At 39.3% G+C, this 20255-nt stretch overlaps 3 protein-coding genes across 3 annotated transcripts; 2 read left to right on the top strand and 1 right to left on the bottom strand.

Moving 5' to 3' along the window:
• Window positions 1-358: 358 nt before the first annotated feature.
• On the bottom strand, window positions 359-5131 carry LOC106945297 (troponin I, slow skeletal muscle-like). The gene is made up of 8 exons (XM_015028874.1): window positions 4976-5131; window positions 4053-4081; window positions 3025-3028; window positions 2868-2915; window positions 1202-1333; window positions 1019-1108; window positions 769-939; window positions 359-674 (listed from the first exon to the last, which is right to left on the bottom strand). The coding sequence occupies exons 2-8, from the start codon at window positions 4061-4063 to the stop codon at window positions 588-590; spliced, it is 543 nt and encodes a 180-aa protein (XP_014884360.1). The 5' UTR covers window positions 4064-4081; window positions 4976-5131; the 3' UTR covers window positions 359-587.
• A 1796-nt stretch (window positions 5132-6927) lies between these two features.
• LOC106945300 (interleukin-17 receptor A) lies at window positions 6928-12453 on the top strand. Its single transcript, XM_015028879.1, has 11 exons — window positions 6928-7137; window positions 7241-7262; window positions 8062-8196; window positions 8330-8448; window positions 9214-9331; window positions 9574-9621; window positions 9716-9861; window positions 10494-10562; window positions 10652-10721; window positions 10821-10907; window positions 10995-12453. Exons 1-11 carry the CDS (start codon window positions 7027-7029, stop codon window positions 11924-11926), a joined length of 1857 nt encoding a protein of 618 aa, XP_014884365.1. The 5' UTR covers window positions 6928-7026; the 3' UTR covers window positions 11927-12453.
• A 784-nt stretch (window positions 12454-13237) lies between these two features.
• On the top strand, window positions 13238-19721 carry LOC106945295 (pseudouridine-metabolizing bifunctional protein C1861.05). Its single transcript, XM_015028872.1, has 19 exons — window positions 13238-13352; window positions 13716-13819; window positions 13913-14027; window positions 14129-14303; window positions 14735-14846; window positions 15119-15225; window positions 15347-15473; window positions 15781-15901; window positions 16344-16429; window positions 16633-16763; window positions 16847-16906; window positions 16991-17054; window positions 17136-17230; window positions 17320-17448; window positions 18412-18526; window positions 18615-18752; window positions 18939-19105; window positions 19196-19278; window positions 19375-19721. The coding sequence occupies exons 2-19, from the start codon at window positions 13741-13743 to the stop codon at window positions 19568-19570; spliced, it is 2100 nt and encodes a 699-aa protein (XP_014884358.1). The 5' UTR covers window positions 13238-13352; window positions 13716-13740; the 3' UTR covers window positions 19571-19721.
• Window positions 19722-20255: the final 534 nt, after the last annotated feature.

Below are 20255 nucleotides of genomic sequence, written 5' to 3'. Positions count from 1 at the left end.
TGTGCCGAAGCACACAATAGTCTCAATATGATATGGTCATGTGTGTTTGAAAATTTTCTGAATGTGGTTATGCATCTGATTTTGAAAGACATAAGTTCAATATTTAGGATTAGTAAGTTATTTTTGTGCTTTAAGACAACTGCAGTTGTAAAAATTTTAAAAAAAAAAAAAAAAAAAAAAGCCACCTGGATGGTCAAATTGAGTGGTTAATCTTTCAAAAATTAAAAAAAAGCAAAGAAAAAGAGTGAGAATTCAAAGATTTGGTCATGGTGCTTTATTCAGCTTAATGTGTATTACAAATAGGGAGACAGCACCATCGTCTGTCCACTACAAATACTGCACTTCCATAGCATAAAACCTTTTTTTTCTTTTTTTGTACCACAATCTCAGTTTGCATTAAACTTTGGCTATTATTCCTGCAGTGGTATCGTAATTTAAATTTAATCACGACTAAACATTGTTATGATCGTTTCATTTCAGCAGGAAATTCAAAACTTTTCAAACGCTCACAATACGATTTGACTCAACGACTGCGATCTGTAACGTCAGCATTTGGAAATGACTGATTATTTAATATGCGCATTGGTTCATTGTCCTGCATTAAATAGCTTCTTCCTGCCCTCCATCCCAGAGAGGGCCTCTACATTCTTACGCCAGTCGGTCACTTCTTCCTTCTGTTTGAAGAAGAAAAGAAAAAATAAATAAACGATTGAGAGCAATTTTGTCATTTCTTTTTTCTTTATATTTGCGTGGATTTTGGCATTTTACCTTATCGTCTTCTTTTTTCACCGTCTTGAGGTTTGCCTTGAAGTCGGCCTTCTTGAGTTTGGTAGCGTCCGTGCACGCGCCCAGCATGTCGTCTGTGGTCTTCTTCACTCTCTTCAGGCTGGGCTTCTTCATCCCCTTCAACTCGATGATCTTCTGTTTCAGTGACACAATCTGCCAAACAAGCATCCCCCATTCAAGAAAGACCGCCACGTCTGCACCAACTAAAACGTGACTCCAACCTTCCGCGTACCTCATGCTCATTTTTGTTGACTTTAATTTGCATGTCGTAGCGCGTCTCGTCAGCGACGTCTAGCTTCTTGTGCAAGTCTTTGCAAAGTTCCTGTGTGGGGAAAAAAAAAAAAAAGGAGAGGATGCAGTCAAAAGGGATGTCAAATAGTGACGCGTTGCTTAGAGGTATCTTCGGCTAGAGTACCTGGAGTTCCTGGGCTGACAGTCCTGACAGCTTGAGCGGAGGAACGCTCTCATTCACAACTCTTTCCTTCTCCAGTTCTTTCTCTTGACTTTCAGCGACCAGCATTGAAGCTGCCTTCTGCAGCAGCTTACCCTAAGACACAACGAGGCCACAGTTAGAGAGCTGGTAAATGGAACTGGGGCTTGCAAAAAGTGCTATATAACAAGAATGTTTTGATTATTGTTCCTGCTGACACCAATCTGTGTCATTTAGAAACGGGCTTGAATTAAAACAACACACACTTCTTAAAGCACAGGAGCCGCAAAGTGCATCAGAGTAACTAATATCCAGGTTCCTTGCTGTTACATGCTCCACTTTACTGATGTGAATATGATACTGACCAGTGTTAACACTGATGTGCTTTTTCCCCCTGACATGAACAGTTTTCTCATAACAGCGTATTTAGTACAACATTCTAAATATGCTGCTCCGACACTAACTATATTAGCAAAGCCACTACAATGTTCTGACACATACCCCTTTGTTTTCCAACAAAATATTTGACTGGACATAATTTAACTCACTCGGACGCAACTCACTTTTTAGCACTTGCTGAAAGTGCCAGGCTAATTGTATTACATTTAATCTCTGTGTTGATATGATTCACGTCCCAAGAGCCAGCTTCTGTGGCTGAGGATCAGATTGCCAAGCTCCCCGCCCTCGGTCACCACCCATCTCACTCACAGGTGGTGAGGCCATGGGAAGGGAGACCCACGTCTCCTTTTCGGGCTGTGTCCGATTGAGCTCCGAGGGTCCATGTGTGGGGACCCTGGTGGCCCACGTACGGATGAGGGAACTCTGTTTTCAGTATCATAAGGGGTCTTTGGGCTGTGCTTTGTCTGGTTCCTCACCTAGGACCTGTCTGCCTTGGGTGACCCTACCAGGGGCATGAAGGCCCTGATTGCATAGCTCCTAGGATCACTGGGACACTCAAACCCCTCCACCATGATAATGTCACAGCCCACGAGCTTTGTGGAGGTCATGACAGAAAGAACGAAGTCACGGACACAAGTGGCCAAGACTGTTTTTTTTTTCTTTCTGTACAGTGGCTGGGCTCTCCCTTAGAGATAAGGTGAGAAGCTCAGTCATCCAAGAGGGACTCAGAGTAGAGCCGCTGCTCCTTCACATCGAGAGGAGCCAGTTGAGGTGGATCAGGCATCTGGTCAAGATGCCTCCTGGACGCCTCCCTGGTGAGGTGTTCCAGTCATGTACCACCAGGAGGAGACCCAGAGAAGGACACACTGGAGGGACGATGCCTTGAGATTCTCCCAGAGGAGCTGGTCCCAGCGGCTGGGGAGAGGGAAGTCTGGACCTCCCTACTTAGGCTGCTATCCCCAAGACCCGACTCTGGATAAGCAGAAGAAACTAGACTTGTATGTGGACAAAACTCTGAAACGAAGAGTTTATTAAAAAATGTTATGACTAGTCTTTCAGCTGTATCTTACCAGATATTTTAAGAAATGTCAGTTTTTTATTTATGTCTGGGAAAGAGAGACATTTAGCTGCAGGTAAACAACAAAGCAAATCATGTTTCACTCATCAAACAAGAGCTCCAAACCTGCAGATTGTGTTGGGACACCATTTATATATTTTGGAAAAATATGGCTTTCAGAGCTACAAGACTTACTTTTATTAGCAGTCGACGTGTGGCTGCAAATTTCCTTTTTGGCTTTTTCTATGATAATAATAATAAAAAAGAAACATGTCAGGTTTCTGCATCGTTTACTATGAATTATTTTCCATTGTAATTTATGTACATTTCATTTCATAACATTCTGACTCACCGGTCTTCATCATCACATGAGATCAAAAACCACCACAAAATAAAGAAAAACAATTAATACCACAGAAATAGTCATTTTAAACATGTAATAAAACAATAAAGAAAGAGAGAAGCCAACAGTTACTCTTCATTGAGTAACATGAGACAATGATTCATCACTTCAAAACTTTTTCCATACATTTACGACATTCAATTAAACTACAAAACAATCAAATCTGAGGACAAAATACAAAAAAGTGCCATAAACTATTTGCATTAGTCTGTACAACTTTAAACTAAGACTTTGTTAAAGGCCCTTGTGGTAGTAGCCTTTCACTTTGCCTCATCTTAATTTGAAAATATTTGCATACATATTTCCCCCACAAGGTTCGGGGAAATTTTAGCCAGACTTCAGTGTCCTCATGGAGGGACATGAATCCTGTCCTGTGCTGCAGTCGAAGCATGTGAAAAATACAGGAAATGGCTGCAAGATGCACAACACAACCAGGCTTTATTGAAATTTTATTCAGTCTTGCCATCAATCTTACCTATTCTTTAGTTAAGGAGAAAAGTGTGTGTTTTGTGGCATCCCTGTTGTTCCATATTTATCCCAGGTTTTGGTAGCTGTTTCTACTTGATGCTTGGGGATTTTTTTTGTACCCTTCCCCTGAGCTGTACCTTTGATCCTTTTTAACTTGACATCAACCTAAGCCTGTCAACTTAGGACATCCAAACTTTATTTGTAGCACAATTCTTACTGCTGTGTGCATAAGAAGATTCAACAAATGATTCATTTTAAGGGTTTGCAAATTTGGGGTATTTTCATGTTTTGCTTCTTTATTTTTATTTTAACTTTGAATTCACTTCAACTGTACGGGATACACTTTACGCTATGTGTAGAAAAAAGTTTGAAGTGATCTTTCAGAGCCTCATTTTGGGCATAAAAATAGGACACTTTTAATACCTACTTTAGGTTGAATTTCTTTCTCTTTTTTGTATTATTTGGAGTACTGTAATCAATTGTGAAGAAATCATGAGGTTATTACTCACCCCTCAGACATCACAGCAGTGTATCGTTCCTGAGAAGAAACAAAGTGTTTCACCGACCATTTCAAACTCACTACATTTATGTCTCAATTAGAACCGTTTTGTGGCCCAGACGTTTTTAGTATTTCATGTGAGTTAATTCTATATGCAAGTATTTAATCTTGTTGATTTTGAAATAAGTTTCTGTTCTCTTCCAGGCACGTGTTTTTAAAAAGAGCTGAGGTGGAGCCTGGAGCCTGTTGTACAGCTATATTTGACCACATTGTCACCATTCCTTCCTGAGTGCTGCATGCTTTCACTGGTTTGACGAATCCAGGCAAGATACAGATGATCTGCAGTATGCAAACACAACGTATGCCTGAATATCGGCTTTTTTGTCTATTTTATTCTTGTTTTTCTAGCAGCGAAGGGCACATTTTAAAAAAAAAAAAAAAAAAAATCACACTCACACTATTTAAAGAGAGCTTGCACCATAAATAGTCTGCGGCTTTGCCAACCGTTTTATAAAGGTTAATCATTATCAGCTGTCATATCAATAACCATAATTTTGTAAGTCTCATATTGCGCTGGCTGACCTAGGCAATCGAGAATCCAGAAAGTAGCGGGAGGTGAAAGTCAAAACTAGGCTGCCATGTTCAAAAAGTCACGTAAAGACCTTGACAAAAGTGGCGACCTGGGCGTGCATCTCATACGCAAATACCAGGGCAGTGTAAGTTTCAGGGAATGCCGCCTTCATTATTTTAGCAAAGTTAGACTTGACACAGCCCAGGCAAATATTGTAGATAATGTTACGTAGATTCCTGGGCTGCAGTCACTGCCGTCTCTCCATCTCACAGTGCTAGTTGGAGGTTTCTACGCGGTGCTCACAATAAGCCTAATTGACTGCTATTTTCTACTGACAAAAGGTCATTGGCTGCTGCGCTTACCTTTGACGATGAGCGAAAAACAGACGGGCCAGCAGTTTAGCTGTAAAGGAAAAGCACTTTATGATAAATAGTGAAAGTTCTGCGTATTCAAAGCAATGATGCCATTGGCTCATTAAAATAGACACCCCCGTCCACCTGACAGTTCCCACATCACAATCCACAATGCCTTTTTGATTTGCCCTCAACCCGTGACCCATTTATTTCATGTGATTGTCTCGCACAAGGACACACCTCACACGTCTCTGCAATGACAGCTGAGCTCCTCTCTTTCCAGAGGCCATGAGCTCGGAGCATGTGTTCCTTTTAAACTGGTCGCATGGTGTTGCCAAGCAGAGGCCAGAGGATTGTTTCAAAGACTTGTTGTTCTGAGGAAGCTTTTAATGCTAATGGTACGGTACAAGGTGCAAAAAAATACAGGCAAATACTCTATGAATGCTACAGTTTTCTATTAGTAAACAACTTGGATTATATAAAGTAAGTAAAGTAGCAAAAAAAGCCCTTAACATGGAAGGTCACAAACATCCAGAAACACTGTTTTGGTTAAATGCTACCTTAGGATCTAACTTATAATCGCCTTGGTTAACCTCTTATGTAGAGGGAGGTAGCCCATACCCTTTTGTCTGGAAGGGTTTCAAAAGACCTTCCTATCTGTCGGTCTGGTGACATGTGATACATCTGACCACAGAGTCCAGTAGGAGACAGAATAACTCAGAGACAAGGCGATAAGAATTAACACTTTCCCACAGCCACATTGCTGTCCTAAACATGGTCCCTTGCAAAGTTATTCACACCCGTTGTATTTTATCTCCTTACTACCAAAAAGAATAAATAAAAATTAAAAGAAATCCTGTGCTTCTTTTTAGGACTGGTGATTACTCTCAGAAGTAAAATGATGTCCTATTCTAAAATTGAAATGACACAAGTTTTAAAAAATTTTGTTATCAGTTTAGGGGTGCACCGATTTATCGGCCAGCCAATTTATTGGTGCCGATTTCCTTAATTTTGGGAGGTCTTATCCACTGGTCTTATCTAGGGTGGCAAAGGTCTAAGCATCAAGCCCTGTCCTCTTTTGCTCTCCGATGAGAAAGGTTTGATTGACAGACCCGGCCCACCAAGTTATGTCTGCACATAGTGACCTCACTGTTGCCAACTCAACAACTTTCTTGCTATATTGAGCAACATTTCAGACAAAAAATATTGGTATCGACCAAAATCGGAATCAGCAGGTTAAACTTTTTAAATGATCTGTAATTGGTGATCGGCCAGAAAATTGCAATTGGTGCATCACCATGTTTCAGGGCTCCAACTCTTGTACCAGACTTCAAACAAAAACTTCTTACGGTTTTCTTTCACCAACTCACTCCTACCCAATCTTCATTAAAGATAAGATAGTGTGTGTAGTGTAGGTTTGTCATGTTCCAATTTCTTACCACATTGCTGATACAATGCAATATGTAGAACTTCCTGGACTACAGTAAGCTTGATCTAACTAAACACTATGCATTCGAGCTGGCTGTTAATGCAACATGTGACTCCTGCTGTTTGATGCAACATAAAACTTCTTAATATAAAACATGGTAATATAAAATGTCTTTATTGATCTTCCTAACTCAGTTATGCTGTTATTTTTCTGATTTTGCTCACTCAGCGTGTGAATATGAAAGGTCCTTTTGACCTGTAAAATCAGGTCACCTTCTCAGTATAAATATGTTAGTTACTGCCCTCTAGTGGGGCTGCCTCTTCGTTTCAGAGGTAAATGTGCCCTAAGGCAGTAATTTACATGGCACTCTCTACAGTGATGAAAAATATTCAAATATGTGCAGAAATGATGGAACCAAGACAGTCACACGGTGCTATCTTTTCTATGAAAATGGAAGCCATTAACCACAGTTGAGAACGCCTCCTTCCTGTGTTATTCAGAAGTCACAAGGTGATAAAAATCAGACAAATAACACAGGATGACAGCAGACAAGTCTGAGCTCTTGTCTTACTTGAAGCTTCTCAGACTGCCTTGAAAATATAAATGCAAAGTTTTCAGGATCTGCATAACAATGATCAGTTTGCCTTTTTTAATTTTCAGTGTGATGGCTGCACTCAAAGCATCATCATCATCAACATCATCGTCATCTCTTAGGATTTTGACAAAGGACTGCAATCAGATGGTGAGATTTAAATACTGCCTTCAAATCTAATGGTGCTTCTACTAAAATAAGCAAGAATTACATGAAAGCATGTATATTTTCCTGTTTTTTCTTTTATTTTCAGGGCCTTGACAATTACAGAGAGTGTAAGTATATATATATATATATTTTTTTTTGCTTTAAATTGTTTTGCCATTGACAAACTGGTCACTTAAACATGCAGTGGCTCTCAGAGGTCTGCACATCTTTGTTAATAAAGGTTCTTGTGATTAAAAAGATGAAACCATGATACATTATTTTCCCTTTCCACCCATAATGTGATATTTGTTCTGTACAATTCAGCTAAGAAAACAAACCCTTCAGAGAAAAAAAAATTGAATAATCTGAATAAATAAAAGTTTGCACCATGCCTGAGAGAGTACACACTTGAGTATAGCGAACCTGATTGATGTGAGATAAAGTTGAACCATCTTAGGGTTTTTCTGACTGCTGCAGATATGTTAAGTGGATGGATTTGATAGTACAAAGGTATCTGTCAGGAGAAAGATACCAAAAAACAACAAAGGATTTAATGAAACCAGATTAGGATTAGGGACAGAGGCATTTTTTTCCCCCAAAGAAATAATCCAGGCTTGGGTAAAATCTCCCATCCAATAATAACATGTTATGGTCTGACAAAGCACTTTACCTTTGTGACCATATTTCCAAATGTATGTTTGGCACAAAACCAACGCTGCACAACACTGACATGTTATAATATAAACACAGTGAAATGTGATGGGCATACCAGCATGAGGCTTTTCTTTTCTTCAGCTTTTTTAAGCCAGATATACATATATACATAAATGTCATTTTTTTAGGAATCACAAAACAATGTGACACAATGACAGGGCTGTGTGAATTTTTAAGAGCCACATATAGTAACATAAAACCCTCCAATGTCAGCCAACTGCTCAGACATGGAAAAGGTTCCTCGGGTGAAAGCTTCTGTAGGTCCAGAGTGGGATTCTGTACAAGTACAAACCAGCAAGGACGGATCAGTTCCTGTTGTGAATGTGTCTTGGAAACTACAAAGTGATGGTGAGTAAGTCTCGTTCCAACAACAAAAAAAAAAATCTGTATTTTTTTATATTTTTTGTTTTTGATTATGTAGCCTGGTTGGATGAGTCACAAAAGGTCATTAACTTCCTCATGAACTTGTGTGTGTTCACAGCGGGCTTAAGGGCAATCAATGGCTCAGAGATAAACATCAGAGATGAAACTACAAATCAAAGTGTGTGTGAGCAGATTCATTTCTCTGTTTATAACATGGAAAATTCAAAGCAGGAAAGGGTAAGAGCAAGCAAGCGTTTCTGTTGTCATCAGACTTACTGTTTTGTTTTATACCATTCTGTTCTCACGATCAGGTTTATGCTCTCCTGCGATTCCATCGGTCTCTTTGAGGACGATTTGAAAAACACAACTTTCATTTCAATAATCAAACCATTTGGTTGTTTTTGCCATCTATTGACTCCTATAGAACGCCTGGCTTCCTGATAAAACATTACATTTAAAGCTGTTCTGTTTGGTTCCTTAGCAAAACAGCGCTTAGACATATTTTAAAATATGAGAACAGATGTTTCACTTCTCTTTTTAAATTATGTAAAGACCTGGGAGTCTACTTTATCTTTATTGTTTTAGAGAAATACAGATCTTTATTTATAATATATTTATTAAAATAAAAACACAACTAGAATGACAAATAACCCAGTTTCTATATTGTATTGACGCAACAAAAATAAAATAAAATTAAAGAATCTCTGAGTGTAATTTGACTGTTTTCTGTCTCTAGTCTTGCTGAAATATTTCTCTCTAATGAACGGGGGCCTCAGAAAAAAAATATTGGCATCATTTTTTAAAACTTGTTATTTTTTTATCATTGCAACAGGGATTTTTCAATTTATTTACTAAATAAATTCAAACTGTTTGTCTTGTAAAGTACCTTAGAATGACATTTGTTCTGTGTTACACATCGAATTAAACTGATTGAAATTTTAAGAATCAATTTTGATCGTATCACTATTTTTTTTCTTCTTTTGTTTTGTTTATTGCTGCTAGTGGACTTTTTCCTTGGCTGTTGTGGTAGAACCGGAGCATACGTACAACATCACAGTGTTTCACTTCCCTGAACCTGACTTCAGAGATTACAGGATTAAGACCCAAACTACTGTACCAGGTAGATTCGTCTTTAGATAGAGACAGTGACAGTTATTTAGAATGAGCTTTAGTTTAATAGAAACCAACTTAGAACAGAGAAAAATGCTTATTTTTATTAACATAAGGTCCTGCAGTCCAGTGATATTACAACATTTTGTCTCCCACTACTGCAAATAACAATACTTAAATAATGTCATCAATAACAGCAATAAATATAAAATGTTCTAATCAGTTGTTTGTTGTGTCCTCTGCTCGGGCCAGGATGTAAAGACCCCAGAATCAAAAACTCCCAACTGTGCCAGGAGAACGGTAAATGTTTCATCTTCTCTCGAGTTCAAATGTGGCACAGGGGAAGCTCAAGGACTAAAATACAGCTGATTTGGTTTGTCTTTGGATAATTTAGGTAGTCTATGGAATCCCAGGATAGCTGCTGCGCTCAGTGACAAGAAAGATTTGATTAATGTGGAGTTTGACTCGGCGGAGCATTCAGAGAGCTACCTCGTCTCCATCCAGAGTGGAAGTGTAAATTGTTCCAAACTGGTCAATAAGGTAGAGCACCTCCACAGACGCATCTTGATAAAATGCATCATATAAAAGATTTTGCATTCCCATAATTAAATCCAAAAATAGAGGCCTCTTAATGCTGCTCATAATGTGGAAAGTTAAGCGTGAGGAAAACATGTAAAAGGCACACAAGCAACACAGAGAAGACTGTGAAGTACAATCCATTTAGGCGTTTTGGGGAGAGTCAATTGACTGTGGATTAAATAGCTGGAATTAAACTCAGCGGCCCAAAATCCTCTTTTCAGATGAAAGTGAATTTTGCATTTTGATTGAAATCAACATCTTAGCATTTGAAGGTAAACTGAAAAGGCAGAGGATTCAGTTTTCAACCTGATGTTGGTCTACTGACAGATTTTATTAAACTTTTGTGTAGATGTGGGCTATTTCAGTTGTTAACAACTGAGGTACATTTAATCCCTGTGGCCGCCCTTTTACTACTCAGTGTAGGAGGTTTTACTTTTTGAATTACATTGCTGAAATAAATTAACTTTATGCTACTATTCTGTCTTATTTTAGATGCCCCTGGAAGAATATTGTCTATGAAAGTAAACTATTGGGGTAATAACTCTTACATTCCTTATCTAGGATTAATTATTTTCTGTTTGGTAAACCAACAGGAAAACAGGACGCGTCTGAATGTGACGCTGGGGTGTGTTTCGTTTCATTTGTCACAATACGAAGTAACGGTGAGACCGATTTGCAAAGCCGAACCTTAATGAAACAATACTTTCTGCCGCGAGAACATTTTAAGAGTTTATCTCACTTTATTTTACAGATCCAACCATATTTCATTGGCTGCAAAAATAACTGTGAGAGTGCTAAGAAAAGCATAACAAGAAGGCAAAGTAAGTTGCATGCTTGTCTGTAAGTTTTCAAATGTAATATTTTGCTCTTCTTTTTCTCTTAATATTTGTCTTCGTTTCTTGATATTTCTTTAATGACAGGCAGCAGATCGATAAAGATCTGTTTAGGAATGATGTTGATCTTCGTTGGTGTTCTTGTTTATTTGCTGCAGAAAGCGTCTCACAAAGGTTAGTTTCCTTTCAAATGCACTACAAAAAAAAATCGTATAACAGAAGACTCTAATAAATATATGGTGACTTTATTTTGTATCTCAGCGCCTCCAGTCACTCCTGCCTCGGCTGACAAGCAGCAACCGGACGTTTTTCACGTTCAAGAGAGAAAACGTGTCCTCGTCATTTACTCCCTCGACCATCGGTTATATAAGAACATCGTTCTGAAGTTTTCCGCCTTCTTAGCGGCGAAATGTGGCACAGACGTGGTCCTAGACCTGCTGGATTCAACCAGACTGGGAGTACTGGGCAGCATCCAGTGGCTTGAGTGGCACAAAGAGCAAATTGAGAGGTCTTCAGATAAAATATTAATTCTTTGCTCCCGAGGAGTCCAAGCTAAATGGAGAGCCATGTGCGGAGGCAAGCAGGTTTTTCTGAGAGAGGACGCTCTCTCTCCTATCGGTGACACGCTCACTCCTTCCCTGACTCTCCTGGCGCCATATTTTATCCGCTCGGCGTCGTTTGAAAAGTATATCGTGGCGTACTTTGATGACGTATGTTCCGAGGAAGACATCCCGTCGCCCTTCAAGATTACGGTGCGCTACAAGCTGATGAAGCAGTTTGAGGAGGTCTTCTTCCGAATCCTGAACACAGAAAAACACGAACCGGGCCGAGTGAAGCAAATCAGCGGGCTCTCGGAGGACAAATACCACGAGTGTCCTTCAGGGGGCGCCCTAAGAGACGCCATAGAGGCCTTCCGCAAGTATCAGCTGGAGCATCCGTACTGGTTCCAGGAGGAGTTACTGGAACGCTCCGAGCTGGAGGACCTGGAGGCCACAGAGGAAGGCGATGAAGAGAAAATAGGAATTACAGACCACTTAGCATGTGTGTTCAATTCGGTCCAACTCATCAGTGACATGGAGATCCAAAAACGTCTAACAATAAATGAAACAAAGTTTCGGCTGGCTGAAAAGCATCAAACGTGCTCAACGCTGGAGTTCAACTCTTACACTGTACAGGGCATTCAGCTGCTTTAACAAGATTACCTGGAGGTTTTCACCTCCCCATTTATTTCAAGGGAGAATCATATAAATCTCTTGTCACTGTTGTGCGATATTTACAGGGTTAAATGTTATTTATATCCTTGGCAGGTTTGGGGGTAAAGTCCAATTTTTATTTTCCTAAAACGCTTCTTGTGACAGGAAGAATTAAAAAGGTTTTGCTTTTATTTGGAGTAACAAAGCATAAATCCCAACTTGAACCTTACTGAGAATCTGTAGAGAGAGTTAAAGATTAGTGTGATGGCCAGGAGGCCTTCCAGTCTCGAAGACTGAGAGCAAACAAGTAAGCTGCTCAGGAATTATGAAGTTTTAATTGATGTAAAAGCCAATAAAGATTTTTTCACTCATCATTGAGAAGGGCTTAGATAATTTTTGACATGTTTTCTTTGTTTTATTTACTTTTGTTAATAAAATGTAAATAAAAATAGATTTTCCATCTCTTGAGAGACGCTTGTATAATTACCAGAAACTTGTTGGCTTAATAAAGATAATTTCGTTCTCTAGATCAGTCAGCACTGGACATTTTTTATATGAGCATGATTGTTTAATTGTTTTTTGACTTGTTTTGTCCATGTCACAGTGTAATTGTAGTCTTTTTGGCAGGTTACAGCTCAGACAGTGGAGAGCTGTGCTTGATGGCTGTGGGCTGTGCAAATAGTGTTTGGGTCAAAGTTTAGCTTCCTGGCCAAAGTTTGTTGCATTTTCATTAGACAAGAGAAGGTAAGCTTCAAACTTTTTTTTTTTGGAGAATAGGTTTTTGATAAAGGTCTGGTTTGAGGAAATAATAATAAACTGCAAAATGTTATGCTGTAACTACTTTGGATGTAGGTGTTTATTTGTTGTAACTGGAGAAAGTTTTTGTTTTCCTTTCAAACAATTGTTCTTGTATTAGAAAGATCTTTCTTGTATTAGTTATTTTTCACAGCTTGTGTTTCTTTATTAAATATGTTTTTTCGTTTCCCCTTTGGAAAGTTTTTTTTTTATTATTATTATTTTTAAAATGTCCTCAAAACTAAAATGTGCATTAAAACCTAAAGAATTAGTTTTCTTTTCAAGCTGGTTCTGTCTTCAGAGGCTAAGGAGGATTTCTTTCAGGGCAATAAAACTACATCTCTGTTCCAATGTGCAGTTTTTAAGAATTTCTTTTTGTTGCTGTTGCTGTGTGCCATGGAGAAGAGGCAAAAATAAAAGCGCTAGCTTGTTTGGGTATTTGTGTGTCTATTTGTGAGAGCGGCCCCAGAAGAGGGGAAAAGGGTGATGGGAGTTTGTCCCAGATATCTGGGATAAAAAAAAAGCCTCACAATGGCTGAATAGGATCTGTACCCTGTAGTGGTAAACCAGCTTTGAGAGGTGGGAAATGACTTGCAAGCAAAGGTCTATGTTTACTCTTTGAGAACCTGAGGTAAAATTGTTCTTCATTCTAATAATGGCAGATGTTTTCTCAATATCATTTTCCACAAATCTTCTGCTTTACACTTTTGGTAGCTATAGTCTTCTGAAAATGTTTTTTTCCTACATCAATTAATTTTGAGTTGTATTGTTTCATAAATTTTAAACAAGCAGCTGGTAAGTTTTTTTTTTCTGTTTCTCAACAGCAACAACAGCTAAATTTGTAACTGATCCTTTGGGAAAAATAACATTAAAGGTTGGAGTGATATTTTTTAATCGGTTTAAAATCTGAGCTCTGGCTGCCTAAAACTTGATTTAATGAAACTGACTGTAGTAAGAGTTTAGACTGCTTCATTCAAAGTCTGCATGTTGTCAGGTTTTATCACAAAAATCTCAGCAGAATGAGGGTCCTGAAGAGAGCCTTCCAGTTCATCCTCAGAAGAGAAGTGAGGCTCTATCAAAACCCTGCGAGGGTCAAAGGTGAACACGCTTCCTCGTTAAACCTTCAGCACTCAGAATTGGTCCGCATTGTTTGCTGCAGGCTGGCAATGCTGATTATCTCTTCTCTTTCAGATTTCCACTTCAGAGTTCATCCGTCTGTGTCTCAAGCTGTGGCGCAAAACAAGCCGGTGGTTGCACTGGAGAGCACAATTATCACCCATGGCATGCCCTACCCACACAACCTGAGGTACCCAGTATGACACCAAGGCCAAAACACTATCAGGTGTTTAAAATTTTCAAGATGAGTTTCACAAATGAACGATAAGCTCGCCTGCTGCTTCTGTTCAGCACTGCAAACGAGGTCGAGGCCATTGTGCGAGCCGAAGGAGCCACTCCCGCCACGATCGGCGTCGTTGAAGGGGAAATCTGCGTCGGATTGACATCATACGAGCTTGACCGTCTCGCTCGATCCAAAAGCCCCCTGAAGGTGTCTCGACGGGATCTGCCTTATGCCGTCGGCAAAGTGAGGATGCTACTTTTGAATCCCAAACAGAAAACTATTTAAGTCTCCTAAGCGTTTTCATATTTTGTGACATTATAACGACGAACATTAATGTATTTCTAAGAGATGTTTTGTGGAAGAAGAACAAAAATGCATAATGGTGAAGTGGCAGGAGAAATATAACTAAGTCTGAAGATTTTAGCACTGAGCACTTTTGTATGTTTTCATTTGCAAAACTACGCCAGTTTCCTTCCATATCTCCATAAAATGCTACTTTTGGTTGATGTAAAATCCCAATAAAATTCTACAAAATACGTGGGAAAAGTCTAAGGCTATGAACACATTTGCAAGGCATTGTGTGTATGAGCTTCAGGAAACATCTTGACTTTTTATCAATCTATTGTAATTACTGCTATTTTGAAAGTGTTCAGATGTTTGTCACCGTTTTTCAGGGTCTCTCCGGGGGAACGACGGTCTCAGCCACAATGATTGCAGCACACAGGGCTGGGATCCCTGTTTTCGTCACAGGAGGCATCGGAGGAGTTCACAGAGACGGACAGAACAGTGAGCTAACTTATACTTTACTGCAAAATAAGCTTATAGGGTTTTTACATCCTTTAACAAGGAGATGTGCTGTTTTCTGACACACCTGTCGTCTAGTTTAAATTAAAATTCTTTTCAGAAAAAGAAAACTTCGCGATAGTTTGTTAAACTGGAAGGATTAAGTTATCAAAACATCTCCAAGTCTGATTTGGTGCAGTGTTTGAGACGTCTAACTGTGAAGTCGAATCAAACACAAAGCTTTTATTCCTGCTGACTAATTGATGCTTCTTGAGGTCTGGACGTCAGTGCAGATCTAACGGAGCTTGGCAGAACTCCCGTCGCTGTCGTCTCTGCCGGAGTCAAGTCTATCCTGGACATCGGCCGCACCCTGGAGTTCCTCGTGAGGAAATATGCATTATTCTGTTCTGTTCAGCAGACTTGTAGCATAATATTTATTCATAGCTGTGATTGTAATGTGTGGCTGAAGATTAACCTTTACTTCTTCCCTTACTTGTCTGTAGGAGACACAGGGTGTGTGTGTTGCAACTTACGGTGAATCTAAAGATTTCCCAGCATTCTTCACTCCAAACAGTGGATTCTCCTCTGCGTGTAACGTCCGCAGTGCTAGCGAGGCTGCAGAACTCATTGGTAATATGTTGTAGAAATAAATTGGCTTTTCGTTAAACATTGAAAGTCATGATGATGATTAAAACATATCCACGGGTGTGTTCTCACTTTTACAAGTATTTAAATGAGTTTGTCCAGTAGTCAGTCAGCTGTGGAAAAAGAGCGGTTCATTGTCAGAAGACCAAAATTAAAGTCACATTCATGTTGATGATGACGGGATGTGACCTTCTGACCGAAATGTACGCTTAGCTCGACTTGACAACGAGTTTGCAGCTATTACACAGATACAGTAACGTTGCTTATGTGTCCGTCTGCTTGGTTTTTCCAGCAAGCACTTTGTCTCTGGGTCTTCAAAGTGGCCTCCTGATAGCAGTGCCCATCCCAGAGGAGCATGCAGCCGCTGGCCAGCAGATACAGGAGGCCATACAAACTGCATTGACAGCAGTCGGGTACAGAACGTCTCTCATATGTGGTTGTGTTCGGGTAGCATGGTAATCAACCAGCAGCACCCCCGAAAATATTTTTGACTTGGTTAAGCTGACCATGTCTTCTGCCGAAATGCTGGGATCTGCTGATCAGTGTTTGTTGTTGGTGCCACATGCTCAGTTTAAGACCCGTAAAACTCAGTTGTTTCAGGTCTTTGCACTCAGTTTCGACTGATCACCTTAAAAAGCCACTAAAAATATACTGGTATAGAAAAGCTTTTAATTAATGTGATGTATACATTTGATGTGCTTTTCTTCTGTGTTTTGTTAAGCATTTTTCAATTTTATTTGGGAAATGCTCTATTCAAATGAAAATGTTACTTATTTACTTACGTAAAGTCTATTTTTGGTTTCCTGCATGTCGACATCTGCTCACCTCTTTGTGTTGTCTCTCTGATTTTCTCAGCTCTGAAGGTGTTACAGGCAGAGACGTAACACCTTTTGTTCTTCAAAAGGTCAACGAGTTGACTCAAGGAAAGTCCCTCCAGGCCAGTATCCTCTGCAAACCTCGAGATCTTTCGTCTCTGCTTTAGTATTTCCGATAATGTAAAACACTATCAGATGTTTCCACTACCAGATAGTGGAAACTGTAAGATGCCATAAAGATTATGGCCTTAACAATATAAAAGATTACTAGCTTTCTAGATCAAATCGTGAGTTACTGCCATATTCCTCTTAACTTGTCATGTTTAAAGACATTGCTCTCATTCACAACAATGCTAAAGTCGGCAGTCAGATAGCCTGCGCATTGTCAAAGCAGATGAGTGAAAAAAGATCAAAAAGTCTAGCTCAGCATCCTGGAAAACCCCCAAATGACTCAGAAGTTGTGAGTATAAAACATTTCTGTGTATATATTTTTTAAAATTTGAAGCAAGAAGGAGTCAAATAAAGACCTGCATTCTTGCGCAGGTTGTCATAGGAGGAATAAATGTTGATTTTATTGCCAAAGGGAAAACAAAAACACTTCATGTAAGCATCGCGACACGCGTCTATCTCAAATACGGCAGAACAGCGGAGGAAAAATAAGTTCTAAGAATCTGTTTTGTCTCACAGTTTGGACAGACTAACCCAGGAAGTGTCTGCCAGTCGTTTGGGGGCGTGGGACGGAACATCGCTGGTTGATTTTCCTTATCTGATCATGTTTTCGTCAATACGTCTGACTGTCTCTCACATATTATCTCCTGTGTTTTCCTCCAAGACTCGCTGAGTAGGTTAGAAAAGACGCCGCTGTTCATCTCCGCCACCGGAGCGGATGCAAACAGCGATGCAGTTTTTAACCACTGTAAACATATGGTAGGGCAACATTAACGGCTAGTTAAAAGTCAGTACTGTCGGACTCTTGAATATGAATTAAAAACAAGACGTTTTTAACTTACTTTTAGAACACAAGTGGTGTGGCCAGACTGGAGAAGCAGAACACAGCAACGTACTGCGCTGTTATCAACGACAATGGGGAACTGAGTCTTGGTTTGGGAGACATGGATATTCATCAGCAAATTACAGAACGCTATGTGAGTTCCTGCTGCCGGATTAGGTTTTCTGTGTGACTGAGTGCCTTGCTGATTGTATAGAAAAAAGAAGAAAAAAAAAAAAACAGAAGAAGAAGAATTTTATGAAACCTGGCATCATTCCCTGAAAACTGCCTCAGATTTTGATGTAGCATTAGATCAGTAAGCATAATTTTTAGGTAATGGTTCCTCTAAATATTCTTAAATGTATTTGAACCTTTTTTCGCAACTTTTTCTTAGCAATTGATCACTCAGCATGTCGAAACCCCATATTGCCACCATGCACGGTGAGCAGAGCAGGATGGTAAATGTGATAAAGAAAAATGTTTCTCAACCTTTCTGATAGAGAACTGCAGCACCGACAGGGTTCAGCAAGTTTCCTTAGAAACCATTTTAAATGCAAAAAGAAGTAATTTGGGAGGCTCTTGTCATACCAGCACCACAAACTAAGAGGAACCATGAACTTTAGTGAGACAAAAGTATCAATAGTAGCACTGTCTGTAATTATAGTAAAAAACAATATCACATTATGAGACTAATAAAACCTGCTTAATAGATGTGCTTAAATTAATGTTTTGGGCTTTCTTTATTGAATTATATTATAATAATGTAAAATAAAGAAGGTTTTACTTTTATACTTTTAAAACGTAAGTCAGGGTCCCATTGTGGTGAGTGTTGCAGATTGTGAAGTGATCCTTTTTAGATCCTTTGCAAAAATTGATGTTTAAAAATCTATGTTTGGCTTATTAAAAACTGAAATGGACTGTTTATTCATCCTGTATTTTGAATAACTTGCCTACATTTTATTTAATTAAGTGCATGTTTGCTATCAGGGTTTTTTATTTATTCATTTTTGTTTGTTTTTTTGTCTTTTAAATTAACCTTTTGTTTGATCAAATTGATATTATTTCTCCTCAAAAATGCAGTTAGCACTATTACTATCTATCCTTAAATGTGTCTTGAAAGGTTTCACAGTTTGAAAAACAGATTTCATCCGCCACACTTGTGTGCCTTGATGGAAACATCCCCGTCTCCACCATCAATTATGTCTGTTCTCTTGCTGGGAAGCACAACTTAAACAGTAAGCATACGGAGATGGTGGCCCAATAAACGATGGTAAACGGACATGTTAGCCATTATTAAAACAGTAATCTCTGTTTTTGTCACAGTTTGGTATGAACCAACAGATGTAGAAAAGGCTTGTAAGCCTTTCCTCTCAGACGCTTGGAAGTCTTTGTCCTATTCGTCTCCAAACCTGGCAGAGTTGTGCATGATGAACAAAACTCTGGGTCTCACGGTTCCTGAAGGTAACCTTTTATCTTTCACCAGCATTGAAAGTTGCAGATGTTCCCCTTCTTTTCGTTTGCATGCTTTGCGAACGACAAACTCCCTCAGCTCCCACATCAGTCACGGCTAAGAGTTCTTGTGAAGAAGGCACATTATCTGATGGTAGCTTACTGGTAGCTATAAGGTTGTGGTTGATCTCGTGCCAGAGCTGCCTGCCTCTCTTGATGAGATCCTGACGGTTGCCATGGCTCTCTCACGCCCTCTTCTGGAGAGTCTCCACTGTCTGGTGGTGACTGTTGGGCCTGATGGTGTGCTGCTGTGTGGCCAGCACGAAGCAGGCTCAGTTGACCTGCAGCCGAGGAAACAAAAAAGAGTATGCGCCTTTTTTAAAGCAACTTTATAATGAAGATGATATTTACGACATCAACACCGAGGATGTCATTTATTGGGTTTGGATTTGCAGAAGCGGCAGCTTTGTGCGCTACACTACCCAGCATTGACCGTGACTCCAGAGGAGACGATGAATGTGTCTGGAGCAGGAGACAGGTATACAAACTCTACCCAGCCCTACTTATCGTTCTTCCACTTCAACTTTGTTTTTATTTTATTCATAATTAGTTGTTGTTCCTGTTGTGTTGGCAGTTTTGCAGGTGCCTTAATGGCAGGGATTCTTCAGAAAAAAGACACGGACAGCTGTGTTCGGATGGGCCTCCTGGCTGCGAGGATTTCCCTGTCATCGCCACATCCCATCTCACCAACACTCAGCTTAGACTCTGTGGATCCCAGCAAAGTCCAGGCACCAAAATGGCCCACGCCGGGCTTTGTTTGGCTCGACTGAGATTTAAATTCCAGAGTTTTCGTTGTGTTATTTTTTTTATGTCTCACAATTATTATTCAAGGAACTGTTATAACTTTTGACCAGAGAACCTGTTTTCTCAAAGCTTTTACCTTTTTATTATTCCATAATAAAATACTTGAAGGTATTTTAACTGAATTTTCTGAGAGTTTGCTTATTTTTAACTCTGTTACCTCACAATTTCAAGTTTGGTTTCTAATAATATTAACTATTAGTGTATTTATATACATACAATCCACTTGTTTGGAAGGCAGGCCAGAAAAAAATTTGTTTTCCGACCTACCACCACAGTAATAAACACAGCTTGCTAAACTCATTTGGGATTTTAACTGGAATAATTGTGCTTTACAGAAAATATGAGGATTGATATTTTTCAGCAACAAACACTCCAGGTGTTTCTGATGTTAAACAAAGTAGGAGACTAAATTAAAATGGAAAAAAAAACAACAACCTCAAACTCACTTTTAAGTATAGTAAGGGTAAATGATTCTAAAGACCTCTTTCTGTTCCAAAACTCCTTGGAAACTTTGAATTTTATGTCATCAAATTACAGGAAATTTTAACAAAATGAATCTGGTTGTCTCTATAAATAAAAGGAACAAAAAGTACCCTTGAATATGGTGGGGGTTTTTAGCAAGACGGTGATCCAAAACATAGAACCACCTCA

Source organism: Poecilia latipinna, unplaced genomic scaffold (assembly GCF_001443285.1).
Source record: "Poecilia latipinna isolate Pla-1442-1.1 unplaced genomic scaffold, P_latipinna-1.0 Scaffold138, whole genome shotgun sequence".
Classification (NCBI taxonomy): domain Eukaryota; kingdom Metazoa; phylum Chordata; class Actinopteri; order Cyprinodontiformes; family Poeciliidae; genus Poecilia; species Poecilia latipinna.
This window is presented reverse-complemented; position numbering and strand designations above follow the sequence as displayed.

Coding starts and splice junctions, on each gene's coding strand:
- LOC106945300 (XM_015028879.1), top strand. CDS start 7,027: ATGATCAGTTTGCCTTTTTTAATTTTCAGTGTGATGGCTGCACTCAAA. Junction 9,622..9,715: donor CCAACTGTGCCAGGAGAACG/GTAAATGTTTCA, acceptor TGGATAATTTAG/GTAGTCTATGGAATCCCAGG. Junction 9,862..10,493: donor GTTCCAAACTGGTCAATAAG/GTAGAGCACCTC, acceptor GTAAACCAACAG/GAAAACAGGACGCGTCTGAA.
- LOC106945295 (XM_015028872.1), top strand. CDS start 13,741: ATGAGGGTCCTGAAGAGAGCCTTCCAGTTCATCCTCAGAAGAGAAGTG. Junction 13,820..13,912: donor AAACCCTGCGAGGGTCAAAG/GTGAACACGCTT, acceptor CTTCTCTTTCAG/ATTTCCACTTCAGAGTTCAT. Junction 16,764..16,846: donor CCCCAAATGACTCAGAAGTT/GTGAGTATAAAA, acceptor ATTCTTGCGCAG/GTTGTCATAGGAGGAATAAA.
- LOC106945297 (XM_015028874.1), bottom strand. Junction 1,334..2,867: donor CACGTCGACTGCTAATAAAA/GTAAGTCTTGTA, acceptor GTTGTGTCTTAG/GGTAAGCTGCTGCAGAAGGC. Junction 940..1,018: donor TCAACAAAAATGAGCATGAG/GTACGCGGAAGG, acceptor CTTGTTTGGCAG/ATTGTGTCACTGAAACAGAA.